At 40.2% G+C, this 10,904-nt stretch overlaps 1 protein-coding gene across 2 annotated transcripts; it reads right to left on the reverse strand.

Moving 5' to 3' along the window:
* Positions 1 to 1,552: 1,552 nt before the first annotated feature.
* Positions 1,553 to 4,716, reverse strand: gemin7 (gem (nuclear organelle) associated protein 7). 2 transcript variants are annotated; one of them, XM_058634115.1, is made up of 3 exons: positions 4,593 to 4,710; positions 3,639 to 3,747; positions 1,553 to 2,590 (listed from the first exon to the last, which is right to left on the reverse strand). In XM_058634115.1, exons 2-3 carry the CDS (start codon positions 3,708 to 3,710, stop codon positions 2,183 to 2,185), a joined length of 480 nt encoding a protein of 159 aa, XP_058490098.1. In that variant the 5' UTR covers positions 3,711 to 3,747; positions 4,593 to 4,710; the 3' UTR covers positions 1,553 to 2,182. The 2 variants fall into 2 exon arrangements, with proteins under 2 accessions (XP_058490098.1, XP_058490099.1); XM_058634116.1 differs by lacking the exon at positions 3,639 to 3,747 and having other exon boundaries at positions 4,593 to 4,716.
* Positions 4,717 to 10,904: the final 6,188 nt, after the last annotated feature.

Here is a 10,904-nt window from a genome sequence, read left to right on the forward strand (position 1 = left end):
AAAGATGAATCCCTCTCTTCTGTGTAATATTTCATCAGTGCTGTTAGAACATTATAGTATATGTATTTCTGAGGGCTATTACTTTAATATAGGTTATAGCTAAAACAACTGAATGCATTTATGCTTTGCCGTTTACAGGTTCAGTTACTGCTAAAGTTCTGTATGATTTAACAAAATGGGCCGACAGTTGTAAGAACCTGAGGGGTCACAGCTGTCGCTGACGGCATTCTTCACATTTCTTGTTGGAGAGTTGCTCAAAAATAACAATAGAAAAATGATACACATGGCTATTTTCTTCTTACCACTTTATCCTCCACATGAGGGTCGCAGGGAGAGCTGGTGCCAATCCGAGCTGACATAGGGCAAAAGGCGGGGTGCACTCTGGGCAGGTCTCCAGTCCATCGCAGGGCCACACAGAGACAAACAACCATCAACACTCACACCTTTAGTCAATTTAGAGTGTCTAATTTACCTAATCCCCATATATGCATGTTTTTGGACTGTGGGAGGAAACCGGAGAACCTGGAGAAAACCCGTGCAGACATAGAGAGAACATGCAAACTCCATGCAAAAAGAACCAGTCTAATCCTAGTTCACGTTCCCTATTAGTGGGTGAACAATCCCCAGCCCTTGAATTAACGGCGATTTGAACCAGCAACCCTCCGGTTACAAACTGCTTAAACATGGGCTGCCCACTCGACCAGCAGAAAACAAAGTGTAAAAGGGCCACACATTGGGCCCACGCAAGGAAATGTCCAGTAGTCTGGTGTGTTTAGTGACAGCTATCATGAGTCAAATCATAATCCGTTAAGCCGTATTTTAATTCAGTGACTCTGTGCTCCAGTCATGCAGGAAGTACTTGCTTGTCACTAGTTTGCGTTGTGTACAAAACGACATCATGGCAGTTTCATGCAGCCGTGGTGACCCCGCTTATGTTGAGGAGGAGTCGAGCCTCGCTGCGTTGTGCTAGAACTGTATAGTGGAATAGAAACAATAGTTTCAGTTTTGCTTCTCTCCAGTCTTCTGTCCAGGATTTTTCAGGAGTGTCTAAAAATATGACTTGATGTCACACCGGAGCCATAGTTGGCATAACTCCTCTTCAAAAGCTGTAACAATATAAAAGACTTTAAAAAGTTGACAATAGTTCACCCCTTAACAAAGGTTTAGTGGCATGGAATAAATGTGCAGGATCACAACACACAACAGAACCGAGTTCAGCACACTAGGTGCTCACAGAACAAGCAAAAGTTGTTGCCAAAAAAATTAATAAAAGATGCAATATGTCAATGCAAGACAACAGGTTTAGTTTGTTTTACTTAAACTTGCCATTTATTTATCAAAATGTAAACCTATCTGAGTGTAATTAGATGGTCATACAGTGACATAGTATCACTGACAACTATCTGGGGAAATAGTTTGTGTTTAAATTATAAAAAATGACAACGAAATATGATACATTTGTTTGATGATATGGTTGTGTAACTTACACAACAGTTCAACGTCTTTGCTGCTCATATTTTCGGTGTTATTAGAAAACACAGTGTAGTGGCAAACAAAGTGGTATATATATTTATTTATTTTTTTAAACTATATCAAGTGCAACGTTTCATATGTCAAAGTTAACCAGGGAAAGTAAACCTCAGCAAAAGAAACACAGAATCAAGAGACTTGGCTTTAAACTTCCAGATCTTAAAGAGTGCACCAACACTGTGGTCCCCATAAACAGAACACCCCTACCTGCTCAAATGTCAGATGCAATACTAGGATACAACATTTCTTGCAACATGACATTTTCAGCAAAATATAATATTTTGTCACTATTTTACGAAAAATTTTCTAATATTTGACTGATCTGTGCATCATTCAACTCCAGTACAAAGTAACAGGCCTATCAGGTTTAAAATGTGCCTTAAAACACAGGGATGACGCCCTCTTGTGGTGAAAAGTGGGAGCTCCTGTTACTGTTGGACTCAAGTTTCATCAGCACGATCTTTTGATCAAAGAGGACTGGAAAAAACAAAACAATATACAACCTCACCCTGCAGCAAATTAATAAAGAAGAAAAAGAAAAAAAAAAAGATTGATTTACAATCTCATGGTGTGAAAACAGATCCCACTTGCAACAAATGAGATTCCTCAGTGACCAAAAAAAGCAAGTAACAAGTAACAAATCCTCAGGTATTTATGCATCAAACGTTAACGAAATCACATCATGACACCTGATCAGTGCCTCTTTCTGTACACCAATCGGCGTGTGCAAGTCCGACACCTGAAAGTGCAGCATGTCAATGTCAGACGCTCCAAACGTGGCCTCAACCTTCACCTTCTCATACATGTGAAACTGAACCTTTTTGTTGGTCATGGCAAGCAGACAGTGCAGGAATCTTTCCCTCAGCGTGGTCCGTGCATGCTGCTCTCTCTGCTGCTCCTCTGGGTCGGCCTCTGAGGCGGCAGACGTGGAAATGGAGGTGCGACAAAGAGCTATGAAACGGGGTGACTTTGGGTCAAATCCACGGCTGTTGGGGTCCGGACCTTTGGGCAGACGCAGCACAGACACTGGTGCCGCCATGTTGAGTTTTTCTACCAACACCTGTGAAAATAAAATACAATATCATTAATGCTGAACATACATATGGAATAAAACTACATCCTCTTACTATAAAATGTTTCACCAAAAACTAAGTAATTTGTGTATTCCATGTACTGTAGGCTTGCACCAAACTCATATTTTGACTGTCAAAATCAACATTTTGATTCAAACAAGTTCATCTTCATGCTCCGTTTTTTCATATAGCCCATCAAGTGATTCCTGGGTCACAGTGACAGAGATGAAGGGCCACAAATGTAAAGAGCAGTAGTGAACACACAAAAGCCAGGCACAGAAGCATTGGGCAGCATGTATCTGCACCTGGGGAGCAATGAGGTATTGGGTGCCTTGCTCAGGGGCACCCCTGCCCTTGGCCCGTCCCAGGATGGAATCCGGGGCCCTTCTGGTTACAAACGGCCTGAGGATGAATGGCCCATTGCTCAGATTTTATTGCATCCAGATTTAGAAAGAGAGATGATGCAATTTACTTATTTAATAAGTAAATTGCATGATTCTGTTTTGCATTTCACTACCGATGTATGTATAAACATGTTGTGGTTAGAGATAGACACAGGTCAGATTTGTGCTTTGCCACATTAGAAAACCAAGGTTGTGGGGAGTGTGACATGAACATGAGTGCAGCCACGTGAAGACAAACACACATGCCTCAAGAGTAATATATCAGAACAGATATCAACGTAATTATGGAATCTCTTGGTACAAATACAATGTGAGGGATGGAGAGTAACTCCAGGTGAGTTGTACCATCGCTGCAGTCTGAAATGGTTCATGTTCACTGGGTTCTCACTCTGTCATGCAATGCTCATATGTAAACACTGACATTTTAAGTGTACATGGAATTAAGTGTTATCTGCGACTGCAACACACATACATATGAACAGGGAATGGGATAAAAACAAATCAGAGATAAATAAAAAAAAGAGCTCCATGAGGCAGCCATGTATGCTGTGGTGGAGAAAAACTAAAACAAAACATTGCAACATTTTCAGCTGTGATAGGTAAACTCACTGGCACATTTCCATTTTTTTACCTCACACTTTCCTCCATTTCCATCATTGTCTCTGCTTTCTTCAGTTACTTTTTGGGCAAGGGATTTAAACATGAGACTCTAAAGTTTACAGTCTGACTCACTGTGGCTCCTGCTATGAAGTAGCAAATAAATCAGTTAATCAGTGCTGACCTATTGGGTTTCTTTCTAGGTACAACCATATCTGGAGTTTTGAATCCAAAGGTCTGGGGAGAGTACCAGATTGACTAAAAATTATATAAAAACTCAAATAATTAACAAATGTATGAAGAAGCCCATCTCGGAACACAAAACACATCAAACCGTGAAGCTACAGCAGCAAAAATGTAGGTCAGCTGACCCAGATACTAAACAAATCCAAATCATGTGTCCAACTCTTGTGAAATATCAAATCAATAGTTCATTTTCTGAAGTTTGATGGAATTGTGGGTGATTTCATGCTCGGTCACAATTGTGAGCAGCGAGATATTATCTGTATATACTAAATTGTAATAAAAAAAATCATCCCTGCATCACAACAACTTTTACACATTTAACCCCAGTTACCGGTAACCCCCACGATTGCCACTTGTATGCTTTATATATTATAAAATGTAATGCATAATGGTGAAATGTCATACTTCTGCTCAAATAATTATCAAAAAATAGGTATAATCTATTCAGTGTATTTGCTGTTCAATCTATGCACTACAGCACAAAATGGATTGCTGAGCCGTTAACTGATTATAAATGAGAAAATTGTTCTCGGTACATATTCATCGATTATTAGTTTAAAGCAAGTGTGTACATGGTTAAAATAAATCACTCTCCAGGTGTTAACAATAAAGAAATGAACACGCCTGACAGCTTTTGTAAAACTAATGGACAAGATGTCAATGAAAGAGTGTTTGCTGTTACTACGCGTAACTACCGTTCAAAAAATAACTTTGATATAAACTGGAATAACATTATAACAACCGTAAGATGTGTGTTGTGTTTCCTCCTGGACTCTAATGCGGCTCCTCTCCTCTACCGACTCCAGTTAGCAGCATTAGCATGTAGCCACGTCGTCGCGTCCACCGGGTGGGTTCCACTGTTTTTGTTGTTTCCGGTAGACCAGGCACAGTCAAGCGCACTTCTGCCTCCCACCGTTTGGAGTTGGCATTGCATTTACATTACGCATACCGTGGTCCCTTTATCTCCTTTTTCATAACACCAACCCTGATCATACTCCTAACCAGAGGTGGAAAGAAATGAATTACATTCACAATTGAGTAGGTTTTTTGTGTACTTGCACTTTCTTAAAGTCATTTTTAAAATTTGAGGTGGACAGGTGAATGATGAGGACAGGTGAATGATGAGGACTGGTCAATTATGAGGAGGACAGGTCAGTGATGAGGAGGACAGGTATTAAATAAAGTCCCTGAATAAGTGAGAAAGTTCAAGCATTTGTCACCCTTGACCCATGTTGGCTGATACATTACTGTGTTTACATATTTTATTTTTTCAGCACTTGAATTTGTAAAGGTTTGCCTTTAATTAAAAACAATTAATGTGAGATTTGTGTCCTCTTGTCCTTTTTTGCACGAAAAATGAAAGAACCGTAACCTTGATAAAAAAAAAGTAATTAAGTAACTTTGACTAACGATAAATTTGGTAAATTTTTAGACCAGTACTTTTACTAATTTTATCAAAAATAGTGGGTGAGTGAGTAGAATATTTCAGTATTCTTTCCACCTCTGCTTCCACCTTGGCTCACACTGAAAATAACATAGCTTCAAACTGTGTTTAAACGCAGGGTAGTTAACGTCAACTTTTAGCACGCACACACACACCAGGGACCTAGTGTGTGTCCCTGAACCCTGAGCATGTTGGCTAAGACGCCACTTCCTTTCAATTGTGACATTCCTTGTGCCTCTCTGCCTCGTCACATCATGGGCAGCTGTGCTGTTGGTATTTGATAACTCAACCGCAAGTTGTCCAACATCTGCAGGAAAGTCAGTCATCATCTACCGCTTTATCCTCCACCAGAGGGTTGCGGGGGGTGCTGTGCCAATCTCAGCTACATCGGGCACCATCGCAGGGCCACACACAGATAGAGACAAACAACCAATGTCCAATTTACCTAATCCCCACATTGCATGTTTTTGGACTGTGGGAGGAAGCCGGAGAACCCGGAGAGAACCCACGCACACATGGGGAGAACATGCAAACTCCATGCAGAAAGGCCCTTGTTCCAACCGGGGCTCGAACCCGGGTCTTCTCGCTGCAAGGCGAGAGTGCTAACCACTACACCACCGTGTGTGTGCCAATTTTATTGCCTCTAAATATGTGCATTTCTCTTAATGCTTGCAGCGTTCTTCCAAAAAATGGATATGCTGTGATTATGGGTTTGTTCAATTACTGCCGATATTATACTTATTACCTCTAAGATTTGGTTGTCTAAATCTATTCTGGATAAAGACGTAACATTTGCTATCACTCAGAGTGTCCAAGGTAGGGCAGTGGGGGTCAAATCTTCTTTTGCAACAAAACTGTACTCACTTAATCTGCTTATTATTAGTTAGCAGATATAAATTAGTTTGAAATCTTAGCTCTAAATATTGTCTTTTACTGTTGTTAGCTGCTATAGGCCTCCTTCTGACACCTTAGCATCCTTAATGCAGCAATTTTCTGTTATTCTAAGATTACTTTGGATGTGAATTAAGATGTTTTATATTTGTTGTGTTGTGATTAAAAATGTTTATGTATTTGGGTTTTTGCAGTTTGTTTGTTTGTTTGTGTTACTTTTCCCAGTATTATATTTGTGGGCCAACACATGCGGCCGTGGTAAGCCCCATCCTGTTATAATTGTCCACTGGTTGTGCTGTTGGAAGCATTTTTTATTGTGGAATGTTAACATATGTTTAATTCAATAAAATAAACTATATTTTGCAAAATACTGTGTAACCTACTGTCTGTCCTGGGGGCAAAATTGCGTGGGTGGTGTTGTTGCTGGTCTCCTCCCCTTGGTCCTGCCCATAGTGCAAATCTTTTGTGCACAATGTGTGTGCCTGCACAAATATAAGATCTATTATAAGATCTAAATATAAGTAATTATAAGATCTTCATCATCATTATAATTACTTAACAATCCTAAAAACATGGGTTAATCTCCAACAACTACCAAGACTCTAGTGTATTTAGCGACAGCACTGCTGATCGCTCTTTAGTGATAGTATTTCAGTCCAGTATATATGTATATCATATTTTTTTAATTAACTGATTATAGTGATTTGATTTAGTTACACTGAAAACAACTGCTTTACAAGTCACTAGTCACTCGTTTGTGCGTTTGTGAACGTGTGTGTGTGTGTGTGTTTGTGTCGTGTAGTGGAGATGCAACCTAAACCGTGTGCCGTGCCATGCTGTGCCAAGGCGAGGCGAGTAGAGCCGGTGGAAATAGGGCATCAGATGTTTCACCTCATGCCTGTACGCTGTTTCCTCAAATTGTCTGCAGTTTTAATTTGATGAACGCCACTTCCTCTGCGGACACTCTATGTAGTGTCGTTGTGTGAATAGTTTGTTGTGCCTGATGCTGCGCCTTCTCTGTTTCTGCTTTTCCTCTGTTTTCCTGCGCGTCTTGTGCGCACACTTCAGTTTCGGCAGTGGGGCTTGAAGTGAGCGCTTCTCATTGGCTGATTGTGTATCGGATACATTGTGTGTGATGGCTTTGTATAGTGGGTGTGCACTGTTCACACCATGAGTCGTGCATTCTTTTTATTGTTGTCACGTTGTTGTTTCAATCTTTAGTATTTAATATTGTGAGATTTTGAACACTGCCATTTGGTGGTGCAGTTGAAATGATAATATATGTCATCAGATTGGCATTGTTTGCATGGTGCTGTGGTCCCCTCTCTCACTTGCTACTGTGTTTTTGTTGTGAGGGTATGAGATTTTCCTGTATGGCTCCACCAGAATTTCCAGACCAAAATCACTGCCAACAAGTAGTATTGACAACTTCTAAATAAATGAGGCTCCATAAAATCTAGAGACCACCCACAACACACTTTATTCATCACTGGCCAGCAGACTTCATGACTCGTATGAAATGGAACTGTCTCCACTGTCCCTACACTAAACTCCCAATAAACGTTTTGGATGTGATTATTTTATTCTTGCTGATAATAAAAATTATTAATACCAGCAGATGGTGCTCTGTGATACTTGCAAAATAATTTTTCATTATTCATTGAATTAATCTAACGTGATCCATGGCTAATGTAATGTTGTCACTGTGTAACAATATAATAAGGCTTTAGGAAAAGCGGGAACATTTTATTGACTATAATGTCTGGGGCTGATTTTACCTCATCCAGCTCTGAGCAGCTGCACAGACAGTTCACTTGGAGTTGCGTTTGTGTGTGTGTGTGTGTGTTTGTCACTGGGGCTGAATGATTAGCTGATTATGTCACATGTGCCGAAGAAGAATGTTCGCTTGATTTCTGTTGACCGCTAAACAGCTTTATATCATCATATCACATATATCCGCAAGTTTCCTTTTTGGATTAAGCGTGTCGGACAGAACCCTGTGTTCCCCTCTCAGTGACTGATTTGGGATTTGATGGTCACGTTACAAGGGTAGATTTTCAGAGAGAGAGATAGTATAGCGGCCGATCGATGTTAAGGCACTGGCATGCAGCACACACACATCAGTGCACACGAACACGAGAGCGAGAGGAGCGCAATTGGATTTTACCATGCAGCCTGCGAAGGTGTGTCTGACAGTCAGAGTCACAGGGTGTGTCTGACACTGACTGTGGTGTCTCACTGTCTCTCTTCCAAACTGTTCCAAACCTTGCACTCAACTACTGGATGGACTAGTTGCTAGTTGCTACATGACCACAACTTCCCACGCAGCGACTGATTTCTTTTTTTAGCAACATTTTGACTTTTAACTAACACTGTGTGACTTTGTAACCACTATGTGGCTGGTGTTCTGCTTCATCATTCTGTGTGGTAAGTACATGGGTGCATAATTTGTCTTGATTAATTGATTACACAGCGCATTCATTCTTTGTTTCTTTTTTTCAATGCATGTGTCCAGTCCAGTATAAGTCTTAGTATCAGTATTCAAGTTTTACGCATGCACATCTTCTGTCTTTCTTTCTTTCTTTCTTTCTTTCTGTCAATCGTATATAAGTCTTATATATAAGTCCTATATAAGTCAGAATTATCATTTAAGTTTTATGGATGCGCATCTTCTGTCTGTCTTTCTTTCTTTCGTTCGTTTTCAATGCATGTGTCCATCCAGGTCTAGCCTAAAGACTAACCGAATCATATACTGTTAAGCAGCGTGTAAAAATGTGTGTCCAGTCCAATATACGTCTTAGAATCTTAGTATCTTCTTTGTCATAGAATCATCATTTAAGTTTTACGCACTTTCTTTCTTTCTTTCTTTCTTTCAATGCATGTGTCCAGTCCTATATAAGTCTTACAGAATCATAATTTAGGTTTTATGGATGCACATCTTCCGTCTTTCTTTCTGTTTCTTTTGTTCTTTCAATACATATGTCCAGCCATACAATCTCTATTTAAGTTTTACGCATAAGCGCATCTTCTGTCATTGAAGATTAGTTCAATCAGGTGAGAGTGAGATTTCGTCGGGAAGGGCAGGTGTAGGTGAGGTGTGTGTGTGTGGGGAAATGTAATGTTTTCATTACGTTTCATTTTATGAAACACCATAATATGTTCTTTGTACTCAGCTTGGACTTCTTGTGTGTTTGTTGACAGTTGCTGCCATTGAACCTAAAGAGGCGTGTGGTAACCGGTGAGTGTTGCTCTGAATGCCCCCATTCTTTAAATACATTATACTATGTATTATACTGAGTGTTTTTTGCAAATCATATCACCTTAAAGAGGCCATAGCATGGTCCTATATCACTTATATGTGAGATATGGAGGTGTACTTACAAACATGTAGTCGTTTTTATGGTCAAAAACGTCCTAGTTGCTGCAAACGAGCAGATGTAGATGTCTCATCACTCTCGTCAGCCATGCTGTTTCAGACCAAAACCACACCTGCAGAACACGGACTGTGTTGTGATTGGCCAGTTACCTGGAAGTGGCTTAATTGGCACGTCACGCCTGCTAGCAATTATCAAAACATTGAGTAATACCTTTGTCACGACCCCTTGCTGTAATCCCTTACACATTTGACACTGTGACAAGTGAAAGACTGCTGCAGGACGCCTGTAGCTTGGATAACGTTGTGGTTACCGAGATGATAAACACACATACATGCAAATGAAATACAAGTGAACGTGTGTAGCTTAGCCTGCTGCTGACTATCGCTAATGCTAAACGACAGAACAAGCAAACAAAGACAGTAAGACAGTTTTACGCTTTGCAAATATTGTAATATACGTATTGTTGGCACTGCTCCTTCCTTTAGGTGAAGTTTGGTGCTGTGTCCTGCTTTATATTACCAGAAGTTTGTGTAACAATCCTCCGTGAAGTGGTTGCTACATACATGGAGGTATTTGGGAAATGTAGCAGAACCAACGAGAGTAGTTGTTGTTCTTCTACAGTTGAAAGTACATCACCAGATGTGCCTGGAAACTAGTGCCTGGACTAGGAGGCACTGCTGTTTACAGGAGTGGTGAGATTCGCCAGTGACGTAGTCAACTGAAGTGACTTGCCGCTTTGTAGAGCTCAGGAAAACAATAAAACCCTGCGCTCTCAGCAGTGGCTGAACTGATGGTCTTTTAGGGCTTCATAGACGAGGTAATGACAGATACATATCCAAACATACGCAGTGTTAATTGGCACTTCCGGGCTATGGCCGCTTTAATAAATTAACTAGTGTTATAATACAGTACTGTGCAAAAGTCTTAGGCCACCACCATCTACAGGTGTCAAGTATTTAGCATGATCCCTTACACTTGAACATTAACACAGCTCTGTTAATACTGGAGTGGAATCTTAATTAATCTTACTGATAAATCCTGTGTTTGTCCTACTATTTCATTTAAGGAAATATCTGCAGTAAAAAAACATCAAGACATGCTTGAGCATTACATACACATGTTGCATGAGTTAAACTCATTGACAGCTCGCTATTATATAAGACCAGCTTTAAGTCGCATCACTTCATTCTAAATTACAATGATCACAGAATTTGACAGACAGAAAAAACTACAGAGCTGGCGGTGCCTAAAACTTAAGTACTGTAACTACTGTATAATTTACACAACCATATATGGGGGTTCCCTGCATTGCATTCCCTGTTTAACTTCTTGTTGCAATGGA

Source organism: Solea solea, chromosome 7 (genome assembly GCF_958295425.1).
Source record: "Solea solea chromosome 7, fSolSol10.1, whole genome shotgun sequence".
Classification (NCBI taxonomy): domain Eukaryota; kingdom Metazoa; phylum Chordata; class Actinopteri; order Pleuronectiformes; family Soleidae; genus Solea; species Solea solea.